Consider the following 27327-nt stretch of genomic DNA (forward strand, 5'->3'; position numbering starts at 1 on the left):
GTGCTGGGAAGAAAGGGTAGCTCTAGGGTCTTAGCTGAAAATGTAGACGGACCACTACAAGGTGCAGTAGAATACATTTCATGAAGAATACATTTCAGAAAGGATGTTAAGAGTAGAGAGGGAGAAAAGCAGAGAGAGAGAGAGAGAGAATGACAAACAGCAGTCAGAGAACAGGATTAATAGCATACAAAGAAAAGAGACAGCTGGGAGCAAAGAGGAAACTAGAGAAGAGATTGCAGACAAAATAAGTAAAAAAGGGAGATGGCCTATGCCCCCCCCCCCCCCCCCAAAAAAAAAAAAACCAGGGCCCTGAGAATTATAGCCCTGCACTGCTGTCTCCAGGGGTTCTCTCCTCATTTTCCTTCTACCCATTTCCCTTAACCCCTCCTCCCCTCCCTATCTTTTACCCACTTTCCGAAGCCCGGTACCTGGCTGCGATGATCTGGCACAGAGTCTGCTGGCCAGGAGGAGGAGAGCGCTCCAGGTTGAGACCTCCTTGAAGCTCCACTGTGCAGGCAGTCTCACAATATAGCTTGTATCATGCGAGAGCTTCCATTGGTCAATCATCCTGTGACTGGTATCGGGTGGATGAAAGCAAGTGCATCATGTACACAGTCACACACATATACACACAAATACAGATGCACACATACATACAGTCACACTTACATACATGACAGCACGATGATCACCAGACAGACACCAGCTGGCCACATGGTTGGCAATAAATCATGTATTAAGTATCATAATTGCATTCCTATTTTACACATTTATGTAATTTTTGTACTTTTTTATATTTGGGGAGACATTGGGGTGTATAGTGTATGGGTTCTACATGCCTACATGACATTGACCTCCTCCACTTCATGTCCAATGCATAACTGTTCTTCCTTTTACAGGAGTTTGTTAAGCTAACAATCTCAGATACACAAATGACTTTCATAATGATTCTTGTGGGAGACTTTGGACGAGCAGTTATAGTTCGATTTCTCAATTCATGCTGGTGTTGGGATTTGGAATCTGGATTTGTAAGTTGCTTTTTAAAAAAAGTCTAAATTAATTTGATTCACTGTATTTTCTGTAATGCTAAAATATATATATTTTGCTTTTCTACATAGCTAAAACAATATAATTTTTTTATGTAAAATTGTATTTGTGGGACCCTATTAATAAAAGATAACAATAAAAATAATAATAATAACAACAACAACAATAATAAATTACATTATTATTCATATTATTTATACTAAAAAGGGTATGCAATGCATAAGAACGCATTACCCTTAAGACCCCCATACACTATGCGATTTGGGCACCATTCCATCCATTTCGGCGCAGGGAAACGGACAGGAGAAGACGCTGCCGGGCAGCGGCGGGAGCAGAGCACCTAAAAAAAGAAAAAAGCCCATACAAACGAATAGGAAGCCATTGATTGGCTGAGAGAGGTCTCAGTCAATCAATGTGCCTAATCGCATGTGATCCCTCCCGGGGAGCTGCCGACAGGTCCAACTTGTCTGTACTGGCTGTTCAATATTCGGGTGACAGATCTACAGTGTCTAGATAGACAGTTAAAAGGTCGACTACAAAAGGTCGACATGCAATAGGTCGACAGGGTTAAAATGTCTACCTATGGAAATAGACTGCCCATGTGAGCCAGGGATATGTGCACAATTGAATATCGTACCTACAATATTTTTTTATCAATAAAATATTTTTAATATAACATATATGGAAGGGTCACAAATAAAGTGAACTGAAGCGAATAAAATGTATTTGCTGGATATATCAAAGCTATAGCAGACAACTAATACCAGGCTGCCAGAGAAAACTACAGGTGAGTCCCATACCCTATATTCACATAGGAATTGATTTCCTCTGAGGAAAAGGCTCCTGCTTTGTTGGGGACGCCCAGTGCACCAGGACTTTACAATCTTTTTACTTTTTACCTCAAAACTGCCAAGGTGAACATATAGGACGGTATTCAATGCCGCCGGCGAGGGGTTGTCTGCGGTGAGGGGGGCTTGTTTTCGGCTATCCTCGCTTTTTAACCCCCGCTCCGGCCGCTCCCCTTATTCAACGTTTCGGGGAATGGTGAGGTTCGCCGGTAATGCCGGGAGCCTGCTGCATTAAGCTGATTCCTTATACTGCCTCTAATTGCCGGTGAAATACGCCTGGCAAATACACTTCATTTTCCAGGCGTATATGGCAGAAGCAGGGGCTGGCAGGCAACTTTCAGCCTGGGGGGCAAACACAAGCAAGTGGCCCCAGAGTGATAGAGACTGTACTAGGGAAAAGGAGACAGAAGAAGAAATGGCAGAGGAAAGGGAGCTAGTGAGAGACAGCAGATGTGATGCTGCCTGATTTACGAATCCCTAGAAATTGTTCCCTGCAGCTACCATTTGCCACAGTTATGGGCCACACATTGCGTAGCTAGCCTGCAGAAGGTTCCTGCAGAACCCTCTCTGGCAATGGCCAATGCGTGTTTGCAGTCAATGGGACTGTGCATGTACAGTAGCCACAGTAGCACCTGGAGCACATCACAGGGATGAACATCCGGCAAATAGAAACTGCATATTGCAATGTGATACTGGTTGCTCATACCATCTCCAGATCGCACTGCATATGCGATTTTTCGATAAATGGGCCCCATAGCCAGAGAGAACAAAGGGGACAGGAAGATAGTGAGAGAGGTCGCAGTAGAGAGGGAGGCTACAGGGGAGATAGCGAGGGAGGCCGCGGGAGAGAGCGTGAGGTAGGCCGCGGGAGAGAGCGCGAGGTAGGCCGCGGGAGAGAGCACGAGGTAGGCCGCGGGAGAGCGCGAGGTAGGCCGCGGGAGAGAGCGCGAGGGAGGCCGCAGGGGAGACAGCGAGGGAGGCCGCAGGGGAGACAGCGAGGGAGGCCGCAGGGGAGAGAGCGAGGGAGGCCGCAGGGGAGACAGCGAGGGAGGCCGCAGGGCAGACACAGCGAGGGAGGCCGCAGGGCAGACACAGCGAGGGAGGCCGCAGGGCAGACACAGCGAGGGAGGCCGCAGGGGAGAGAGAGCGTGTTAGGCCGCGGGAGAGACAGCGAGGGAGGCCGCAGGAGAGACAGCGAGGGAGGCCGCAGGAGAGACAGCGAGGGAGGCCGCAGGAGAGACAGCGAGGGAGGCCTCAGGAGAGACAGCAAGGGAGGCCGCAGGAGAGACAGTGAGGAAGGCCGCAGGGGAGACAGCGAGGGAGGCCGCAGGGCAGACAGCAAGGGAGGCCGCAGGGCAGACAGCGAGGGAGGCCGCAGGGGAGAGGGTGAGAGTGAGAGAGATTGCAGGGGGAAAAGTGAGAGAGACCACAGAGAAAGAGTCAAGGGTGAGGGGAGAGGGAAAGAAACTGAGAGAGTGAGAGAGACCACAAGCTCGAGATAGAGACTGTAGGGGAAAGGGAGAGAGAGGTAGAAAGACTGCAGTAGAAATTGGAAAAGACTGCAGTGCAGGGGGTACCTCTGTGTTGTTCTCTGCAGCTGTTCTCAGGTGCAGCTATCTCCAGCCTGTGTGGTGCCAGGGGGAAGCAGGGACCAGAGAGAGTGAGTAGAAGACGAGCTTTGGGGGCGAAGCTACCTCGGAATAAGGAAGTAGGCTGATCTGGTAGTGGGGGGGCTGAGGGGGGAACCTGTGAATGGGAGGGGCTTCTTCCTATGGCAGGTTCCTGAATAATAATCAGGATGTGCAGGAGAGTCCCTTTATAGTGCCCCCTTGTCATGCTGCTTGCTGGACACAGCAGCGTGTGTGTGCAGCAGCCAGGCACTGACAGTCGGGAGGAAGCAGAGAAACCTTCCCGGCTGTCAGATCTGCAAACACAGCGGCCCTATTTCTGCAAAATTGTTCTGGCCTGGGGGGCAGAAGGCACCCTGCCCCCCTGCCCAGCCCGCCACTGGGCAGAAGCCTGCACAGATCAGTATGATCCATAAAACAGGCCCAAAAAGTTACAAAATTCTGCAAGTGATATTATAGTTTATTTATTATAGTTGTTGCTTTTCCCTTGTTTTACAGCCATGTTATGCTGAGTTTGCGATAAGTGAAAATGTTCTAGGTCTTATCTTCAATCAAGGCATGATATGGTAAGTTAAAGGGTATCCGTTCAATTGGTCGACAGTGTCTAGGACAGTCAATAGGTGGACCACTATTGGTTGACAGGCAATGGGTTGACACATGAAAAAGGTTGACGTGATCTAGGTCAACATTGACAAAATGTCGATACTAGCAAAATTTCAACATGTCAACATAAAAAAGGTTGACACAAATATATCATGATTTTTTTTAAAACAGTCTTTTAAAACCGTTCTACTTGACGATCCCAGTGAGCATATATGGAAAATATAATAGTGTGACGAGTGAAGCAAGCACTGTGGTACTCTAATATGGTGTCCATGTCAACATATGTCAACATAGACACAAAAAATGGTATTTGTAATGGGATAGTAGTTGTTTAGTTATACAATCCAAGTTTCACATATACCACTTTCACATTGCAAACCCTTTCACACTGGACTTTCGACATGGGTTATTCTTGGTTTGGCCCCTTTCAGACTGAACCCGGTTCACCCATGTAACTAAAAATTGTGAATGTGTAAAACTCCGCTACGCAAGGTATTACATTTGACATTGTACAGTGCGCTATAGTGTACATGATTACAAAGGTGGATAAATTCCCTTGAACAGCTGACTCACCTCCCCATCACTCCAATTAACGATGGCAATTAACCCTCACACTGCCAAACTTCTAAAATGCTGCTCCTTTGAGGGTAAAATTGACTAAAATGGGAGTTCTATTTAAGATGGGATGTTGCCCATAGCAACCAATCAGATTCTATCTATTATCTTCCAGAAGGTGCTAAATCAAATAAAAGTAGAATCTGAATGGTTGTTATGGGCAATATCCCATTTTAAATAGATCTCCAATCTGCAGTATGCTGCCTGTGTGTCCAGGGCTCTGGCTGGGATCAAGGGAGACAATGCAACAGCCCAGTGGTGTAACTATGAATTGGGCGCCCCCCCCCCCCGCCCCCCGCACCCCAACCGCCCGCCGCAACCCCACTCCCCCATCCCCGGCCCGCAGCCTTACCTGTCTTGCTAGTCCCGGCTCCCTTGCTGGCTTCATTCTTCTGCAATGGAGACGGACCAACACAAAATGTCCGCCCCCATACAGCAGACAGTTTCAGAGAACTGTCTGCTATATGGGGCGGACATTTTATTGTAGTCTGTCTCACTAGCAGAAGAATGACCACCACTGAAGACAGGTAAGGCTGCGGGCGGCGGATTGATGGGCGATGGGCAGGCGGAGGATGGGCGGACAGGAGGGGGCTAACTATAGCACCACAGCCCCCCGGCACCCCCACATGCACAGCGCCCCCCCACGACCACGGGGGCTGCTGTGCTATAGTTACGCCTCTGCAACAGCCAATCAGCACCTTTTGCTGACTGCCGGGTTAATTAACATGGGTCAGACCCTTTCACAGTGCACATCGACCAGAGTCCGACCCATAATTAACCCTGCTTTAATTCCGGGTTGCTCCCTTTGGTTTTCTCACATTGCATCTCGACCCACATCAATCCAGCAAAAACCCAATGTGAAAGAGGAAATACTGTACCTGGAAGGGTTGATTTGGAATGGTTAGGGACTTTGCATGACTATTGAGAGAGCAGAAATTTATTTCAAATATTTTGTGTTAACAACATATTATTTTACGTTTCAGGATGGGTACATTTTATGCACCAGGACTGATGGTTATAAATGTATTACGTCTTCTCACGTCAATGTACTTCCAGTGCTGGGCTGTAATGAGCAGCAATATTCCTGAAGAGCGAGTTTTCAAAGCTTCAAAATCAAACAATTTCTATATGGGCCTTTTACTACTTGTTCTATTCATGAGTCTGCTGCCAGTGGCCTACACAATAATGACAATATCCCCCTCCTTTGACTGTGGGCCTTTCAGGTAATGGGACTAATGCTATTTATTGTATTAACAGTAATTTATATAGTGCATACATACTGTATTATGTAGCTCTTCGTAGAGAATATTGAGTCATTCACATCAGTCCTTGCCCCAGTGGAGCTTACAATCCATGCTCCCTATCACATGCATATCATACCTCCAAACTGACCCGTTTTTTGTGCGGGACAGTACTATTTTTTGGGGACCATCCCACCTTGCGTCTGGGGATGGCAGTGTCCTGCGGTGGGGGAGGGGGGGAAGTTGGGAGCCCCCTCTGCCTGACGCATGCGCATATCATCTATTCAGAGAGGCAGAGGGGCTGAGGGCATGGCCAGCATCTTAGAGAACAAAAATAACGTGGGGCGCTTGGGTGAGACAAGAATGAATAACAAATTTATTAAAAAACACATATACACAACATTACATACATATATGCACTCTAAAATACTACAGTGTCAATTGGACACTAATTATAACCACTGTGTATGAGCACTGGTGAATTGCACCTTTCCCTTTTAGGGTGTGAAGGGAGTATCGTTGAAATTAGTTTCAATCCATTGATCCTTTAGACACAATGTCCTTTCTAAAGGATCAATGGATTGAAACTAATTTCAACTTTACTCCCTTCCCACCCTAAAAGGGAAAGGTGCAATTCACCAGTGCTCATATACAGTGGTTATAATTAGTGTCCAATTGACACTGTAGTTTTTTAGAGTGCATATATGTATGTAATGTTGTGTACTGTATATGTGTTTTTTAATAAATTTGTTATTCATTCTTGTCTCACCCAAGCGCCCCACGTTATTTTTGTTCTCTGTTGTTGTTTAGAGGCTGGCATTCCTCTAACGCGGTGGCTGCAGGGTGACAAGATACACCCCGCTGGTCCCTAGCGCCAAAGACTACCTTTTTGTTTTCATGGCCAGCATCTTACACAGCGCTGACCATAGCTGCAGCATTAGCTGCATAGCTCCCGTAGCTGCAGCATTCCTGCAAGGCCATGCCTCCTTTTTCCTGACCCTCCCCTTCCAAATGTTGGGAGATATGTTATATGACACTAAATTTACTCATGCCACAACTTACTGTACCAATATATACAGCATAGTGGGCCTGATTCAGATGTGTTGCAACAGAGACTGACATAGATTATCAGTGCGACGCAGATGCAGTATCGCGTGCCAAGATACCTTTATGATGCTGCTAAAATGCAGGTGTTTTGTGACATATTTCCTTATGTGACTATGATCTTGTATACATAAAACATTGCACTTCGCACTTCCAGCCATGGAGGTAATCATCTAGTCCAGTGGTTAGGGAGCAGAGGTAAATTAATCCAAATGGGGTAAAAATGAAATTCCTTAATGGACAGTTGGCTGCCGAGACACAGTTATTCATTTATTAACAGATTCTTATGTAGCGCGCACATATTCCGCAGCACTTTACAGAGAATATTTGAACATTCACATCTGTCCCTGCCCCAGTGGAGCTTACAATCTATACTCCCTACCACATGTACACGCACACACACAGACATTCTAGGGTTAATTTGTTGGGAACCAATTAGCCTATCTGTATATTGTTTGGATTGTGGGAGAAAACCGGAGTACCCGGAGAAAACCCACCCAAGTACGGGGAGAATGTACAAACTCTGCACAGTTAGAGCCATGGTGGGAACGGAACCCATGACCTCAGCGCTGTGAGGCAGTAATGCTAACCATTACACCGTCCATACTGCCCCTATATGCATGCCCGGCTGTGTCTTGGCAGCATGACCATCCATTACCCCCAGGAATTTTATTTAATAGCATATAGAATCTATATATAGATTATCATTCTATATGCATGCCCGGCTGTGTGTGTTACAGTACTGTAGTGTACAAGGACCTGATGCAGTGCATCAGCCCCTTATGTATAACATGCTTTCCTGCGTGATGCCCCGAGCCCCACCTCCAAGTCTGTCACAGGACGTCAGCCGCCCGCTTAGTTCTTGGACCCGGATACCGCAAGTCTAAGTCATCCCATACTGACTTAGATTTGTGAGCAGGGTAGAAATCATTAGATGGTCGCAAAACATCAGCTGTCCTTTGTGATTTTCTGCATGTACACGGTGTTAATATATGGCAATATGCATGCGGGGAGTGGCAGGATGTGTGATGCCTGATACTGTACTTCACACCCAGTATGTGGCCTAGTAAGACCTGTGAAGAAAAATTGTGTTGCCTACCGCCAGGGCTATTTTTCAGCAGGCTCCAGCAGGAACTGAGGCCCTTATTCTAGTTCACTCTTTCTGACAAAAGATTTCTTAGATGGACAAAACCATGTGCACTGCAGGTGAGGCAGGTGTTTCTTGTGCGGAGATAATTAGATTTGGGTGGGGTTTTACACCTGCCTCACCTGCCGTGCACATGGTTTTGTCCATCTAAGAAATATTTTGTCAGAAAGAGTGAACTAGAATAAGGGCCTCAGTTCCTGCTGGAGCCTACTGAAAAATAGCCCTGCCTACCGCTAATGCTAAAAAGTAACTCAAAGGTATTCAATTTATCAAATGTATATTATTACATGCAGTGGTCGAAGTGGAAATTTTGAAGTGGGGGTATGGAAATTTTGAAGTGGGGGTATGGAAAAGTAAAGAGTGAATATAGTGCGCACCTTTGGACACCCCCTGTCCATCAACGTCCCCTGCCAGACTGCCCCGTTGTACAGGGGTATTACAAAAGCACAATATGTGCTGCTGAGTGATCAGAGAGCATCCTGAGGGGGAAAAAAAACTTTTTTTTTTAATCTTCAGATTAAAGTGGGGGTATGCCATACCCCCGTATACCGCCCCACTTCGACCACTGATTACATGTCTAAGATCTTGTTTTGGAATAACTTTTTCTTTTCATTTTAAGTGGGAAAAAAAGGATGTATGATATTCTTCAGGAAACAATGGAAAAGGATTTACCAGCTTTTGTTACCTTGGTGATTGGTTACGTGTCCAATCCGGGCATTATAATAGTAGCTGTGCTTCTTATGATGTAAGTTGTATACATTTCTTACAGTAATGCCAAAAAATTATGTAGAAATCAGTGTACTACACAATTATACCTTGCACATGTGATATGGGTAAAAAAATATTTATAATGAAGACGGAAACCAGTCGACGGCCATGTTATGGTCCACCACGCTTAGTCGAACTTGTCTAGTTAGATGCCTCTAAAGATAGTCGAGTGCATCAAGATCGATATTAACGGAAGTTAGACTTCGCATGGTCGCCATGAGTTTTTCATGTTTTTTTTTTCACAGGTCAACTTGGTTCATACTTTACTATCCGAGCGGACATGGAGTGATATTATAAATCTGTCTGAAGCATGGCGAGCGCCACAAGCCATGCAAGGGGACGCTGGCACTGCGGGCGGAGGGCGGCATCTTATGGACTTGCAAGGCTGCAAATTCAATCATTATAAGGCCCATAGTGTCCATGGCCCCATGTGCCCATGACATTTGTCAGCCCAAAAATTAGAAAAACTCATGTTGACCATGTGACCGTCTCTAACACTGGCGTCTAGCTTACGTTACTGTCAATCTAGACATGGTCGACTAATTTTAGATGTCAAACTAACGGGTTTGACTAAGGGTGGTTGACCATAACATGGTCGATCTAGACATCGTTGATCCACTATACCAGGGGTGGGCAACAGTTGGCCTGCGGGCCACATGCGGGCCATAAACAGCTCCTGACTGGCCCGCCGCTGCTGTATGTGTGCCCAGGCTGCGTGCCAAACCTTGGCAACAGGCACGGTCCACGTGCTGTCGATCAAAACTGATACACCGGGAGCGGCCTCTGCCTGGTCATGCTGCCTGCCGCCGTCAGCCCCAGGGGTCATTGCTGGATGTGGCTAGTGTCCGTCCTCCTGTCAGGCCACTCCTGGTTTTAGAATATCTGTGCGGCGAAGGGATTCCAGCCACTGCCGTGTGGACGGAGAGGAGCTGTTATTATGCAGCGCTGAGCGGGTGTGGGTACCCGTTGCCCCTGGGACTAGGGATGCCAATTGAAAAATGCTCAATCCCGGGATTCCCGGGATCCCGGGATTGGCATCCCTACTGTGCTGTGCTGCATATTTGTGGATACCCACCCCCACACCGGCCGACCCGCACATTTACTTACATTAGCGGGCGGCCGGCCGGGAGTGGGTTCGGAGGTGCACGGTGCCTCCAGGCTCGTGCACCTCCTTCTTAGCAGGCAGGGCAGGCCGTAACGAAGAGGCAGGGCAGGCCGGAAAGGAGGCGGGTGGGCGCGCGTGCTGAGGAGACGAGAGGGGGCGGGCACAGGAGAAGGCTGCGCAGCGTGACCTCTACTGTCACGCTACGCTGGCCGCACGCAGAGGTCAGGATTCGGGAGCCGGGCAGTGTCTGAGCGAGTGCTCAGACGCTGCCAGGCATTAGACTGTGCATGCGCAGTCTAATCCCGAAATCCCGGGATTGGATATTCCAATCCCGGGATTGAAATCCTGCACTTTTTGAGGCCAAATCCCGGGATCCCGCCGATCCCGATCCCGGGATTGGCCACCCTACCTGGGACATCATGAGCTGGGTCACGGAGCTCTGGGAGAGTCCCAGCACCCCCTTCCCCATTTACACAGCACCCGATGTACAAATCTATCTGTGAACTACTGTATACTGGGCTTGTGGTCCTGTCTCTCCCTCTCATCCCTCCCTGTATAATCCACTCCCTCTAAGGGGGAGATAGTGTGTGGAATAAATAAAGGGGAGCTGGTGCATGGAAATGTGAGGGGCAGGTGTGTGACATTACTAATGGGGGCAGGTGTGTGGTGTTATTAATGGGCACAGGTGTGTGGTGTTACTAAAGGGGGCAGGTGTGTGGCATTACTAATGGGGGCAGGTGTGTGGAATAACTAAGGGGAGCTGATGGTGGAATTACTAATGTAAGAGGCAAGTATAAGGGGCCTCGATATGGTGTGCTACAATACATTTAAAGACACACTCCCTTTTGAGTAACCACACCCCCTATTTCTGGAGTGCGGCCCTCGAATATCTGCTTGAAGTATTACGTGGTCCCCCAGCTGAAATAATTGCCCATTATTTTGGAAGGCAAAGTCTAGCCTGATACAGAATTACCTTCTATGCTATTTGATGAATCTATGTTCTAGGTTTTTACATCTACTGTATAGTTTTGTTTGTGTTGTTGGTGGGGGAGGATGGCACAAATGTTATTATTAAATGCAACATACATAACAGACTTATATAATATCATTGTGCTAAAGGAGAATGGAAATCATGCATTGCGTCATCATGTCACGCCGCACACAGGGGTAGATTTATTAATAGTCGATTAGGGGAATATGCGCTATCCCCATGCATTGTAGCAGGGGATAGCGCTTCCCCTGATCTATGACACCTGCGGGGCAGGGGGCATAGCGCAGCTACGATATTTTACGATATTTCGTAGTGCGCGCCTGCAGGGGCGGATTGGCTCCCGAATTCGGCGCGGGGTGGGTGTGGCGGCATTGGTAGTGATGCGCGCCCGGGGGGGGGGGGGGGGTAGTGGCGATGATGATGAGTGCCAGGGGATTAGGGGGACGGCTCACCAGGAGCAGCTTCATCCCGACGTCTGGACTTTTGGTGGGGGCTGTCTCTGCCGCTCTGGTCCCGGCTAGGCGGTGATAGAGGCGTCCGTCACTGAGGCGTCTGGCGGGGATCTTGGATCAGGCAGCGTGGGGGGGGGCTGTGAGCCTGGGAGGTGCTGTGCTGCGGCCATGTTTGATTTGGGCAAAGTGCTGCGGCTGCTTTCCGCGGCCCAGCCAGCCCAGGAGCAAGCGCTGCCGGCCCCTTTTTTAAGAGTTTTGGGCTGGCCCACTGGGAAATGGCCCAGTTTCCCAGTGGGCCAATCCGCCCCTGCGCGCCTGCCTCTTGCCTAATTTATGACCGGTCAGCATCGCTGACTGTTCCGCCGCCTGCAGCTATCGACTTCGACAGCTGCAGGTGGCGATGCCCTATGCCCACAGCAGGGACAGCGCTATCCATGCTGCTGGCTCTGAACTGTGCTGGGGATCTCGCGAGAGTAGCGAGATCCCGCGCATGCACAGTCAGCCGGCGGGGGGGGGGGGAGTAGCTTGCGCATCAGTATTAACTGATGCGCTCTCTCCAGGAGGGACATCACCGGAGGGGGGAGTTAGCGCTCCCCCACTTCGGCCGGCAAGATGTTCATACATCTTGTCGGTGTCCCCTCCTGCTTCGCCTCACTAATGAGACGAAGCAGGAACTGTTATAGCAGCGCGTTTAGCGCCGCTATAATAAATCTATCCCACAGCACGACCCATGCTTATAAGGAGACAGAGCATTGGACTCCGTCTCCCATCTGTCTTTCTCCATCCATTGGCGGACTGCGGATATGATGCGGTGAGGAAGAGATCAGCTGGACGGAGCTGAAACAGGTTCCGGAACACTGTTTGTGATTATGTCATTTTATTATCTGAACTTCAGGAACGTTGTTCCTGTCCGATCCGGCTGAAAAATAGCCCTGACTGCAGCTGTGTACTAGCTAGGTTATTTGGAAAATATGGACCTTTGATAGATCTTGAGGACCGGTTTGGCCACCCCTGCTGTTAATGCTTGTGAATATTAGAAGTCACCACAGTTTTCTGTTTTTGTTTGATCCCTTCAGCCTGGCTATATACTACCTCAATGCTATATCGAAGGCATACAAGAATGCTAATATTGAGTTCAAGAAGAAAATGCAGATGGTATGTTATCAATAGTATTAACAACATTTATGATATTATTTCTGATTACAGTATATTTAAAATGTATTAAATGCTATTGTATAGCCGAGTTTTATAATAACAAATTATCTACTTAATTTGGCCTATTTATCATAACATATCCATACCTCCCAAGTTTTGCATAATGAAAAATAGTACCTGTTGGAAAGGGATGGGGGCAAAGCTACAAGTCAAGTGGGTGGCATCTCGACCAGGCGGGGCATGAACTAGCACCACCCCCTCCCAATTTTTATACATTAGGGGGATGCCCAGCGCTCCCCTAGAAGTTGGGCTGCCCCCTCTCCCCCAAACTAAATGGAGCTGGGCGCATGCGCACGGCACCTTTTCAACAATCACCTGCCTGCACTCCAGCAATGATTTCCGGCTCCCCCTCTCCTCACAGTTGCAGACCCCCCTTCCATAACCCCCAGCAGTACTGTGCCGAACACACTTCAGGAGTGCAGGCAGACTACATTGTGCACAGCTACCCATTATATAAGCTTGAGATTTATTATTTTCCCTACTCTTATAGAAATTAAACGAAACATTTTGAACTGGTTTGATACAAATAATAAAATTTCCGAATAAATTATATAATTTCATTACCCATATAACAATAGGTAAGTTATGATTCATACATTAGGCACAGGTTTTAGCATTTTGTTCTGCCTTTGTTTTATTTTTATTTTGAAATAAGAGATTATTATATTTCTATTTGTTGCTTTAACTAATAAAGAAAAGAGATGAAGAAAAAAGCAAAAGGAATAATACTGTCTCAACTAATGAAACTCTGAACGATCTAGAAGAACTATTGCCTCCAAGTGTGAGATATGGGATCAATAAATCGAATGAAGAGAAAGGTACGATTTACAGTAGCTCACTAATATAACATGATCATTTGGCAGATGTACAGTGCTAAGCTATGGAGAATAATAAAGAAGTGAGAGACAGGGGCTGGCTGGCAACTGTAAGCCTAGGGGGCAAACATAAGCATGTAGCCATGTCTAACAGACATATTTAAATCCCTACCAACACTAATATTCGCAAAACTGAGACTACTCAACACAGCATTGATTGCAATACAAAAACATTGCTCACCAGTACAGATGCTCATCAAGTTTGAAATTCCATCAAGCTGATCAGTTTGACAGACCCAACTTGATAGTATCCAGATCAATTTGTGATACAAAGCAAGATGCTTCCCCTTTATCACCAGTGCCAACATTTATCCAACATATAATTATACTCAAGCCAAAGGTGTAGTTAAAATTTTGGGTACTTATGTAATATCAGGGCTCCCATTTTTCTTATGAGACCGCGTCCCCTCGCCACGCTTCAGGCACGGTGGCTCGCTGCGCTCGCCACACTATATAAAATCAACTCCATGCGTAGTTGGATAGTAGGGGTATGAAAAAATGGGGTGCATTTAACATGGGAGCCCAGATAATACATAAGTACCAAATTTTGTTATCCTAATATCAACATTTTAAAAGGCTCTAATACTTATACCAAGTGTAACAGGACCCCTGTAACAGAGAAGCATTGTTCCTGGCTCTTTAAAGGTGGCTTGGGTTGATTCCGGATACTTCATGGCCTCTTTGCTTAGAAACATAACACCCCAAGAAAGACCCCACAGATAATAGACTACACCAATTAGGAGCAACAAAGGTTTAATATTCAGGAACTGACTGCTGTAAGTCAATCATGGTTAATGTTAGACACAAACAATACACGTTGGCATTAACCTCAGACATAGGGTAGTCGCATGAAGTGCAATCCTCAGTTATGCAATCAAACGGTACTTCAATTGAAAGATCAGAACACAGCATAAACCAATTATAATAGTAACACTCTATAACATCATCATAGTCAAGTGACAAAGACTGGGTGTCACGTTCATAAAAGCACCAGCTGCAGAGTATCGTAAGCTGGGAGCTTTAACGTTTGAGGTTGTGTCCACAACAAAATAGAAGAAACGATGAAGATAAAATATAATGGATTTAATAAAGATATTGCAAACAGTGTTAATGATGGTATAAACGGTATATGGCAGATATGCAAATATAAAGTCAATTGTCCAGTAGATTATTGTAAAAGATGATGAAGCTTGGTACTTGAGGAATATTGCAATATAATTTGAGGAGTGGAGCTGAATATAAAACCAGAGTTGAGTACTTAAGGGTTGCAGAAGGAATTGATGATTGGATGATTTGAAGAATGAATGAAGATTGAATTGCAGATTGGAAGATTGGATGATTGATTGAAGATTTGAAGATTGGAGGATTGGTTGAAGATTGGAAGATTGGATGATTGGTTGAAGATTGGATGATTGGTTGGAGATTGGAAGATTGGATGATTAGTTGAAGATTCAAAGATTGGATGATTGGTTGGGGATTGGAAGATTGGATGGTTGGTTGAAGATTGAAAGATTGGATGATTGGTTGGAGATTGGCGGATTAGATGATTGGTTGAAGATTGGAGGATTGGATGATTGGTTGGAGATTGGAGGATTGGATGATTGGTTGAAGATTGGAGGATTGGATGATTGGTTGGAGAATAATAATAAATGAAGAATAATGAATGAGGAAGAGTTGTCCTTTGCTGTATGAGGTTGTGGCTGCTGCCAGAGGTAACCGTGGAAGTAACCGTCGGGAGAGTAGCAAGGTGAGACCCCTTAGAGGACCTGACCTTGCGATCCACATTGGCAGTAAGCAGAGTCCGGTGGTACGTGAAGCAGTGAACGGCCAGCATGATCTCTTCAGGGAGATCTCAGGATCGTAGCGAGAACTACAGAGCCAGGTGGGAGCGGATAGCTCAGGATCGTAGCGAGTAACTACAGATCCAGGTAGGAGCAATGATGCTGCGGGGTGGACATCATTGTACTGACTGCCGGACTAGCCTGAGCAGTCAGTACTTACCAGGTGAGCTGCGCCGGGATTGGTCAGGCAATCAGGCAGAGAGGTGGAGCTGTGCAAGAGAGGCTGGGGAAACCAAGAAGATGGCGCCCGCCAGCGAGGGCGACAGATTCTAGCCGGCCCTGATGGTACGCAGCTGCGCAAGCACCGGCCTTCACTCAAACGCTGACCAGGCACAAACACACATGGCGGCATGCTACTCACATCCTGCATGGAACTGGAGCATAATACACCGGTGTCACCATGCGGTGACAGCGCAGCCATATGTACCCCAGTGGAGCCAGAGACATGAGCAGAGGTGAGCGCCATAGTTCTAGTGCACCTAGAGGGTCCAGGGCTGAGCACAGCACAGGGGTCTTGGGCAAACGCCATGGTGGATGTGACACTGGGCATCTATGTATATAATTATTGAACCGGTATGGTGTCTATACTACCCTCTAAGTGGTGATATAGGTAGTGTATTAAGCTCACTCTGAAGTCAAACTGTCCCAGTGGGTAATGTCCTCCAATGAGAATGAAGAATTAAATTGGAGCTGTGCACAGTTATTCGGAAACCAGTGGGGAGGTGTAATATGCAAGCTGTATCCAGATATACACAGGGTGGACAATAGAGGGCACTGTGAAGTCTGAACAGACAATCTGTACTCGAGATCACCAATAGAGGGCACTGTGTAACCTGAGCAAGGTATCAAATTCACCAACAGAGGTCCCTGTGCATTTATGAACATTGTAGCAGTCTCACCAATGCTGGGCATGATGAGTAATATAACAGAAGCTGTCCGGCCTTGTACAAGGGGATTTTGGTAGAGGACTCTCAGTCTCCATGAGGCATCCCACTATAAGCCCCTTCCAAATAGCTCTGTGGCTCTCCCTTGCTGCGGGCAGAATGGTTGAGGTAGTAGGTATGTCCTGAAAGCAGCGTCTGACAAAGTGATTGGGGCAGGGGGTCTGTCCTACAAGCAGCAGGTGGCAGAGTGATTGGGGAAGGAGATCTGTCCTGTGGTTAGGGACACCCTAATATCTGTTGTCCGCTACAGTTGCTGGCTTTGACCGGTCGCTTCTCCCCGCTCTCCTCTGAAAAGTGCTCCCACGTATGTCTCAGTTTCCTTGGTTGGTCGGCACCTCCAGCCTATCTCTTGTTGGTTGCATGACTCTCCTCCACTGCACCCGGCAGTGCACTCCGCTGCCTCTCAGAGTCTCTGTTCTCTGAGTGCCTTCCTCATGCCGCACTTCTTCCTGCACCCTCTCGCAGATGAGGCATCTGCCTGCCTGACTCCACCTCCCCCACTTCGCGCTCAACACCTTCCAATCCCAGCACTCCTCAGCTTCTCACTCAGCTGGGACATTGCCAGAGTGGACTGGGTCCTTGTGCCCTCCAGATCCTCTCCCGTCACCTAGCAACAGGTGAGGGGTATATTAACCCCTTCAGTCTCTGCCTAACAGGGCTCTCCTCGCTCACACCGCCTGGACGTGGTAAGACGCCGAGCGAACGGACCGCGAGTGGATGTTTCATGTGAACACCTCCTCCATCTGTGGGAACCTTCCCCATCCTTCGATGGTCGCCGACCATCGAATAATGGACCGATTGGTCAGGCAGCACCGAGTGTTCCAGACCACTTGGACATGTTTCCGTATAAAAGCAGGGGATTGCGCGGGCAGCTAACATCCAGCTATGTCAGCTGTCCGCCCCCCCACACGTGTGTCACGGCCGCATTACCATACGTACGCCCAGTGTTTTCATGGGAATGCCCATGAAAAGCTGGGCATACGCATATGGTAATGAGCACAAACAGCCCTTCACGCCCCTCTCCACCCCCTGCTCATACGGTTCTGACCTATCATTTTCTGCATGGAATTCACTCCGCGTTCGGACGTGCGACGTGTTCGCACATGCGCAGATACACCTCTGCACATGCGCAAATACCCAACATCGGCCGTCCGACCGAACACGGAGCCATTCCACTCAATCAGAATGGACCCCAAACCGGTTTCTTGCCTAGGACCATTCTGGTCTAAATCCACCTCTGGTATCCTGAAAAACCAAGCTTCACACTGGCAATCGTAGGAAAAGGCCACATCAAACTTTGCATTGTGATAAGGATACAGAGAATAAGTAGGATTTATCCACTCAAATGTACCCTGGGTTATACTTTCTCACATAAATTCCTTTCTTTTCTCTTTGAGAAAAAAATAAGTTTGTGGATTTTATTAAGTAAAGCTTATGATTTTTACTCTTTAATTTTTGTTCCAGTGGTACTAAGCTGCCTATTGTACTAATTTGAACAATATGGTAGAATGGCACCTGCTTGTGTAAGTTTAATTTCTCAAGATAGAAGGAAATGAGGAGCTAGTGGGGAGCTAGTGGGACATGAGGAGCTAGTGGGACGTGGAATGGTGTGTCACATCAATAGGACCAGTTTCAAGTAGGTACATAGGTATCATAACTTGTAGAACAGAAAAGTGGTCCTGAACACTGGTGGTAAGGCAGGAGATTTGCCTGTAGAGCTGATAATATGAGAAAATATAGTCGGAACATAGAGATGATAGATGGACGGGATGCCAGCGGTCAGAAAACTAACATTGGCATCCCAATAGAGGGAGTCCGAACAGGGGTCCGGTAAGTATACTTCCCACCCCCCAACCCTCCCTTACAGCAGACTAACCCTAGCCCTCCCCATTAGTTGGTTTTCCAGCATCGGCATAATCATTGATGTCGGTATTCCGGTGCCATTCTTCTGGCCACGAGGAGGATGTCAGTGTCAGTATTCTGACTGCTGGCATCCTGACAGCAATGATGTTATCTACATCCCGCCATAACATTCATTCCAAGAGATGAACTCTAAATTTAACGGAGGTGTTATTGCTGATCATTAGTTTACATTTTAACATATTCTCAATGGAGACTCAGATGAGGCAGCAAGTAAAAGGCACTGTTTAAGTTTTATTCTATGAAACACATTTTTGGATTTATGTTGGCTTTTAATTACCACTGCCTAGATCATGTGGCACCAGGTGTGAGTTATTTATATAGCCGCAAAATGTTCCTGTTGTCAACATTCTCATGTATGGCAAATGTTTTCCTTAACTGGCTAAGAATGCAAAAAGCAATTAATGGTCTTTGAAATAGAGGAATGTATGTAAATACATCACACAACACTTAATTTTTAGGTATTTGCATTATTTATAAAAAAAATCCCATCTAATCTCAATGTTTGAACTGTATTCTCTTAGCAGATCAAAAATTGCTTACGACTAATCCAAGCAATGAACCGACTACTAAACCTGGTATGCCAACTGTACCTGTAAAAAATGGCCCACGTTTGACTGTTACGAAACCAATCAGTCCTACCCAGCTGATAATAACTTCCTCTACTCAGAAACTTAATATGAAGACTATTGGGCCGGTACCGGGACCAGGTAGAGGACGGAGCCCTAATTGAAACTTGTTTCTTACTCTTTTCATTTCAATGTTTTTCCATTTTGTTGTTTTCTTTTCTGCTAATTAATAAATGCAATTGATAAAATGAAATGCAGACATAGAGTATAAAAGTGAGTAAGGCTCAATGGCACCAATTAAGTAACTGTTAATTAATAACTGTTCAATACAATCTAACAAATAAAACAACATTTGTATACATGTTTCTTTTTTGAACATAATAGTTTTCAGCTGAATTTAAAAGGACAACCAGCTTTATAAGTAATTACCACTTTAAATTTAGCAGCAAACTCTGAGAAAATTTGGTGGTTCCTTAAACTCTGAACCTATTGCTTTAGCCACAATATCTGTGCTAATGGTTGGGGAATATGATATATGAAAGATAACCTTAAGGTTCAACTCTGATGATGCGGTGAAAGCTGCCGTTCACACCGTGTGTTGACAGCAACCACCAGCTTTCTTCTCCGACGGGTTTGCCCGACTCGTCATGCGTTGGCGCACATGGGTGGAAAGGGATGGGGACTATGTTGAATATTGACTAGTGCATTACATATAGGATAAACTGAGTTATTATGTACAAAAAGTGTTGATATGCATTCAGAAATAAAAAAAAACCTTATAGCCACGGAGGCATTAGTTTTCAATCCAGCCTCATACATCTGCCCCACCTGCAGTGCCCATTTTGAGAACAATTTGTCCTGCAAATTTTGAATTAGGCCCTGAATTGTTTTAGCAACTAGTTGCATTAGAGGTAGAGCTTCATTGAATCCCATGTGGCTGGAGTTCAAATGATTCAAATACTTTATACATCCAAACAGGAAATATGCAATTTTCAGGCAGATATTTTCCATTTGTAGTGTAGTGAGAAACACTTGACTTGTTTACATGCATATTGTGATTTGTAACAGCAAAGCAATATTAAAATAACAGCCGCTCATCATTTGAGAAGCTAAAGCAAGTATATTTACTAAGGAGGAAATTTACTAAGATCGAATAGGTATGAATGCACACATTCATATCCATTCGATGTAAAATACGGCTGGCAAATTAGCATAAAAAACTATATATATATATATATGTCTAGTGTCCATTTGTGTGTCACCAAAACACTGCCATCTGTTGGCAGCTAGTGAAACTACATCTCTTTCTCTCTCACACATGCACAAACACAGAGGCAATCACAAGTTAGCAGACTAGCTTTCAAAGCTTTAGCTTTGAGCTGGCTTACCAGTATATTTATATAAAGCAAGCTCAGCCGAATTCTGGTGTCTGAATGAATACACCATCGATAGAACTCGGCTGTATATGGCCATGAGTTCTATGGTGGTGTACTCATTTACTAACTTCAGCAGAAAATACAACTAGAACATCTCAGGAACAGGTAAGTAAGGGTTAATTAACCTAATTGTAAACTTTACATTGCTTAATTTGTCATATTGGAGGTATTATGAGGGGATTTGGTTAACGTCCCGTCTGTCAGGATGCTGACATTCAGTACCGCCCTCACAAGACCAGTGCTGGAACTCCAAATACATCAGGATCCAGATGCTGGTATGTGGGGCTAGCTAGTGTGTAGTCAGCAAAGGGGGGGGGGGGGGGGGTGTTAGGATTTAGGCACTAGTGGGGGTACTAAGGGTTAGGCTGTGGAGAGGGGAAGGTAAGGGGTAAGCCGTGAGTAGGGGGGTTAGGTTTAGGCACCTTCAAAGGCGTTAGGCTGCAGAGTGGGAGATTAGGTTTAGGCAGCGCGTGTGGGGGTTAGGCACTAGCAGGGAGGATTAGGGTCAGACTGCGGGGTGACAGAGGATAAGCCTGCTAGTAAGGTGATGCAGCGGACGGGTTTTAGGGTGACTTTTGAGCCTTAAATGTAATTTCCTTCATTGGAATGCCGGGTCGACATTATCACCACTGTCACCTAAATGCCAGGATGTCATATGTAGCCCATATAATGGTTCCAGAGAAAGTTCTGACAACTGGGCAGATGTATTAAGCCTTAACAAGAGATAAATGCGAGGGTGATAAAGAGAGATAAACATCCAGCCAATCACCTGCTAACTTCCATGTTACAGGCTGTGTTTGAAAAAAGTCAGTAAGAAGCTGACTGGCTGGACATTTATCTCTCTTTATCACCGTTGCATTTATCTCTTGTTAAGGCTTAATACATCTGCCCCAATATCTCCTAAAATAGCAATTCTAGGGGAAAAAAACACAGACTTGCTTTTGGTGTGCCTAATAGGCATATTTCATTGCAAGCAGCAGCTGCCTCCACAGTGGATGATGGAAGGGAGATGACCGGGATCCGCTGAAATGACCAAATTGGCCTGAACACACAGGTAAGTTTCCGTACATGTTTTTCTCTGTCCCCCCACATGATTTTGCCCGCAAAAATCCTGTGACCAATTATTTTAAATTGTATACCGCGGATATTGGTCACACGTATACTCATTGGTCACAAGGTCATTTTTTTAACCATCAATATCTCGCACCTAACTAGAGAGGTGTCATATTGTGATCAACTATCAACTTTTCTGTTTTTGATAATCAACTCAAAGTCCAATGAATAGTGCACCATGAATATTGTCACATCCTATATTGAGCGTTTTAAGTCCAGAAAATCTGAGCAAACTATAGTATTTTTTTTCATTCTTCCCTTCAACTCTTGATAATTGCTATGAAATTACATTTAATTAAATCTTTGCTATGTGTAAACATTTTTAGGGAAAGTATAATACATCTGATTTTATAAAATAACAACAAACACATTTTTATTGCATTCATATCAGCATTGCAGTTTAATTATCAGTTAGATGCAGAGCTTTATTACAAATGCTTAAGAAACACTGAAAAGAAGAAACAAACTCTCACTAATATCCATTCTGGCAAATAAATCAAAACTTGACACCTACAATTAATATCATTGTACAGCGTTGGTTCAGGCACACCCTCATGCTGTGCACACCCTAATGAACACCTTCCTGCTGCTTTTACCAAATACTTTTGTGTTTTAGAACTGGATTCCATTTATAAAAATGCCCAACAATCTATTATATGTGTTTTGCATTAATAATTGTACTAGACCATTGTCATATCACCTGTGTCATCCATATATGTTTTACTTAATTTGCATGTACTGTTACACAGAGTAATTAGAAGATTAAAACTACAATAGGCAGGAGATTATGGTGTGGCTGAGAGACATTTTATATTGTAGCCTGATTGAAAGTGTTGGACCCACCCAGTGGGTGGTGTTGGACACACCCAATAGGTGGTGCTAGGTACACCCCTTCGACAGTGCACCACCTAAAAAAATGAGCTGCACACGCTTATCCACACAGTAAAACATACTTAGGTTTTAGTGTAAATGTATAAATGAAAAGCTAAACAAGCGATATTCATTAGCCAGTGGTCATCTAAACACATTATCCAAAACTTATGGTCTAATTCATGTTTGTATGCAAATGCAATAACAATTGTCTAAGCTATGGAAGGAACTGCTAATGTTAGCAGGTACCACCCAAGAATGAGGAGACTGGAGCCACTGCAAAGTCATTCACAGCCTATACACAATAAAGGAACATTGACTGCTAGGGTTACGCAGACTGGGCGCGACAATAGAGAAACTGGGGCCATGTTTCCATGTTTCTTGCCATGTGTCTTAGGTGTTAGGCTGCGTGAGAAGACAGTTAGGGCTAAGCACTAAGGGGGTGGGTTAGGGTTAATCTCTAAGGGGGGTGACTACAAGTGGAAGGATTAGTGGGGAGTTAGAATACTTATCAAATGGGTGTCGGCATTGGCTTAACATCCTGCTTTGTCACCTTTCCACAAATGCAGTGCAATCGTTGCCCATTCACTGACTGATGATAATCGCTCTATTGCATGAACATTGACATAGCGCACAAACATGAATTAGGTAATTTATTCAGAGGTCAGTTGCTTTTTCAATTTTATTAATTCAGCATGTAATATAGCGAAGATTTTAACAACATTGTTAGATTGCAGTTGGCCAATCAAATTATCTGAGCTTTCCTTTGTAGTCCTCTATTCTAAAAGAATCCAGCAATGCACAAAAAAATGATATTTTGTAATTCTAGAAAAAGCATAGATATCAGAGATATAGTAAATATCTGTCATCAATTTGCAGATAATAATGGTCTGAAGCATGAAAAGCGTTTTCTATTTTTGAAATGTACTGTACTTCATTGTTAGAGTCATCGACAGTCTTTTTGAAAACCATATTATTTACTCTTTTTTAAGAAATCTGAAAATTGTGGGTGGGAGAAAGGTTTAAATACATAGTTATATTTTATACAAGCCAATGATTTAGTTTGCCGTCACCCTTGCACTTTGGGGAATGGGCTCAAGTACTTAAGAGTTCTTCTGTGCGATTTTGATAACAACAGTCTTCACCTCGGTGTAATCATGCAGGCCATATTCCCCCCTAATAAGGAGAAAGTACATTTAGCAAAAAATTGGACTTTGTACAATACAGACAAGAGATATAACATATATATATATACAAGAAAGGGGTCCGGCACTCGGGCTGATGAAATTCAGCGACTTAGGTGCGCTTCTATCTCCCAAGGAGAAATATAGTAAAGACAAGCAGAAGTCACTCTAAGGATTAGTTCAGAACTGCACAGCGGCAGTCAATGTAAAAAACGGGAAGACACTGGTATAGTGCAAAGCCAACATTTCGGGCGGGTAGCCCTTTATCAAGACATAATAAGTGTACAAACATTACTCACATTTATAGTAGAAAAACTGTCAAATCACTCTGTGCACACCACCACCGTGCTGGCCCCCGGCGGGGAACTGATGACATCCACCTCTATTAGCACACCCTTTAGCCCCCCTTTTTTCCCCCCCACTTCTAAACTTTCACATCCTCACTGCCGTCTCCTTTATGATTGACTGTATCCATAGATACAGGTTCTACACACTGGGTTCTTCCTCTAGTCCTCTTTCTGCACTATCTCACCTCTACCTATCCAGCTCTATCTTAAGCTTACTTAGCCCGTCCTCACCCTCCTCCACACAGACACACGTTGTACACTTTCACACCATATCGCCCAGCTTCTTTCACATAGTTGCCCACCCACCCTTGCCATATTGCTGGACAAGGCTGGCGCACACCGACTATACTCCGTTCAGCACCATGGCTACACGCACTGCGTGTTCTCATCCAGATACCCCGTTCAGCACCAGGGCTACACGCACTGCGTGCTCCCATTCAGGCACCATGGATGCAGCGATCAGCTAGCATTGATCCATCCCTTACACGGCAGTCTACAGCCGCACATTCAGCCTCGGGACGGACACCGTTCCCACTAGGCACGCACTATGCAGCATCCAGAGCTCTACTGCGGGCCAGCACACAGGTCACTCCATACAGCGATCTTGCGCTTCTGCCTGATCACTGACACGGCTGACAGCAGCCGCTCTTTCAGCCCTATTGTATACACTGTCCCGATACGGGGACCTGCCCGCAGCATATACACACTGCAGCTCCCCGCTCAGAGCCGCCCTGTGGTCTCCCTTTATTTTTAACCCCCCTCACCCGAGGTGTACACGTTATGGTGGTTTATTGTTCTCATGTCTTTATTTACATTGTCACCATGGTTACTTAGCACACGTTATGGTGGCTTATTTTCTTCATGCTTTTATTTACATTGTCACCATGGTTACTAGGTACACGGTGATGGACACACGCCCCCGGTGATTCAGAACCTGTCGGTGCAGCAGCGCCGATGATGTCATCAGTTCCCCGCCGGGGGCCAGCACGGTGGTGGTGTGCACAGAGTGATTTGACAGTTTTTCTACTATAAATGTGAGTAATGTTTGTACACTTATTATGTCTTGATAAAGGGCTACCCGCCCGAAACGTTGGCTTTGCACTATACCAGTGTCTTCCCGTTTTTTACATTGACTGCCGCTGTGCAGTTCTGAACTAATCCTTAGAGTGACTTCTGCTTGTCTTTACTATATATATATATATATATATATATATATATATATATATATATATATATATATATATATATATCCGGAAGGGCCGTCACACTGGACTGAGGTGAGCTGGTGTCCGTAGCTTGCCCCGGTGCCAACTTGCAGAGGGCAGCAATGTTGCACTGCCCACAGAATATAGAGAGGAAATGACTGGGCACTCGAGGACTCACAAATGCAGGTGAAAAAAGACCAAATTTAATCCATCGAAGGTCTTACAGGCGTCGTCAACGTTTCGGGGGCCGGACCCCCGTCGTCAGGACAAAGTGCAGACAGTGTGAAGTACCAAATATGATGGGTGGCGAAGGGGGGCGGAGCTGGGCCGCGATTGTTAGAGAATCTCCCCCATAGTGAGTGTGCTGAGCGATCTGAGCTATGCTAGATCGCTCAGCACACAGCGCTGCTCAGCATATACTGCGATGTGTAGTGCTGTGTGCTGAGCGAGCGGTCAGCACCAGTGTTTTCCGCTAAGAAAACCCTGCTCATTCTTCAATCTACCAGCAATAGCACTGCACACCACTATCGCTGGCCCCTACACACACAGCGATGTAGGGTCATTTTCTAAGCAATCTAGTAAGGGGCGCCCCTGTCATTAAGCGCACCCCGGCTCCTTCTTCCATGGGGAGAAGCGGTATCAGTGCACATAACATGGGCTGATACCGCTTCTCCCCATAATGTAAAATGGTACATCTACCCCTCATTCTCTACTTAGGAACAATTACAGTGAGGAAGATGTCAATTAATGTGTTGTATTTAACTTTTTTAGGACACTGTAGAGAACCAGTCAATCGTATATTTGCTGCAGCATGAAATTAATTACAAACATAATTTGAAAGTGTCTATGCATAAAGCAAGTAAAGTTGGCACAGCTTTCGTTTAAAAATAATTCTTAGTCTACAGCATGTGCCTCCCCTAGTCCTGCCTCTCTCCGCATTGCAATTGTGGTAATGAGATAATGTAGTGATATCATTGTCATGTGTCTGTGCTGACATGGGAATGCAGCCAAGTGAGGAGACATTACATGAAACTTAACAGCTTGCAAGTGGGGGAATAACAAACAGGTAGGAAAGATCTGCATAGGGGTAGCCAAATGTGTGCATGTGTGTGTTTGTGTGTGTGTGGGTGTGTGTGTGTGGGGGGGGGGGGGTACATGAGAGGTGAAAAGCAACATGAGAGGGGAGAGCCAGATGAGGGGAGATAGCTGCATGGAGAAGACACATATGGGAGATAAACTGCATGAAGGACCCACATGAGGGGAGATCAGCTGTATGAGGTGGAAGAGAGCTGTATTAACTTAGAAGTGGGACACTTGAGGTGGATGAACTGTGTGAATGGGTAGAATTATGTGCGAGGGATAAATTATGTCATCTTGAGAGCTGGAAGGGAATAAACTGTGTCTGGGGGAGGGACTGTGTGAGGTATAAGATGTGCACATAATCCAGGTCTAGCCAGATTGCAGGTTTTTTTTTGGTGGGCTGTATGATTCAGCTACACAGCAATGTTGGCCTAGGGATGATGGGATGTGTAGAAAAGGAAAATATGAAGTTATTTCAGGGTTGCCTACCCTCCCGGAATAGCCGGGATGGTACCGAAATTCGGGTCCCCCTACCAGCCCCCAGAAAGGTGGGCAACCCTCCTGGATTCTGAGGGACCTCCGCTCCACCCCCTGACAGCGGCGTTTAAATAACCCTAATTGACGATCTCTGAGGAGGGGCGGGGCTAATATGTCATAATCGCATCATTTTAGCCCCATCCCCTCCACGGAGATCAGCAAAACAGGTTATTTTCCATCCTGGGGGCGGGGCTTAATGACATCACACTCAAGCCCCCAAAGTCCTGCTGAACGTCTCCTCTCCGGGCTTCTCCCGGAGAGGAGATTACAAAAGTCAGCAACCCTGAGTTATGTGTAATTGGGTAGAATAGCTTATATAGATAATGTGGGTGGTTCTGGCATATGGCTGCGGAAGAGGTGAATTCCCAGTAAGCACTAAAAGGTTTGGAGACTAGAGGAGAGTCTTCTACACTCCAGTGCACAGAGTAGCTGAATCTCAAAAAAGTACTTTAACCGTGACTGGGAGCAGGTAATACGTGTGTAGGAGAGATGCCAATCTTGTGCAGAATGAAAGGGTGAACTAGAAGATTGTGAGATAAGAGAAGAGATGTAAGATGGTGTAGTTTGGTTAATAGAATTATATGGAAGTATTTTATAGTGAAATACAGGCAGCCACTGTAAGGATCTGACAGAGTGGAGCAG

General features: G+C 45.7%; 2 protein-coding genes across 2 annotated transcripts in view; one reads left to right on the forward strand and one right to left on the reverse strand.

The window, feature by feature from the left end:
- The window catches only part of LOC146075574 (transmembrane channel-like protein 2-A), a gene marked incomplete at its 5' end in the record, with an annotated part of 49235 nt that extends 30158 nt beyond the window's left edge, over positions 1-19077 (forward strand). Inside the window, 7 exons of the mRNA XM_083184934.1 lie at positions 900-1028; positions 4022-4089; positions 5725-5964; positions 8853-8978; positions 12626-12704; positions 13459-13582; positions 18869-19077. Of these exons, the coding sequence (XP_083041060.1) occupies positions 900-1028; positions 4022-4089; positions 5725-5964; positions 8853-8978; positions 12626-12704; positions 13459-13582; positions 18869-19077 (975 nt within the window). The remainder of the gene's footprint in view (positions 1-899; positions 1029-4021; positions 4090-5724; positions 5965-8852; positions 8979-12625; positions 12705-13458; positions 13583-18868) is intronic.
- A 3919-nt stretch (positions 19078-22996) lies between these two features.
- ALDH1A1 (aldehyde dehydrogenase 1 family member A1) overlaps positions 22997-27327 on the reverse strand; it is a 78636-nt gene continuing 74305 nt past the window's right edge. Inside the window, exon 13 of the mRNA XM_083186097.1 lies at positions 22997-23508. Within this exon, the coding sequence (XP_083042223.1) occupies positions 23436-23508 (73 nt within the window). The 3' untranslated portion in view covers positions 22997-23435. The remainder of the gene's footprint in view (positions 23509-27327) is intronic.

This window comes from Crinia signifera, chromosome 1 (assembly GCF_055691185.1).
Source record: "Crinia signifera chromosome 1, ASM5569118v1, whole genome shotgun sequence".
In the NCBI taxonomy this organism is placed as follows: Eukaryota; Metazoa; Chordata; class Amphibia; order Anura; family Myobatrachidae; genus Crinia; species Crinia signifera.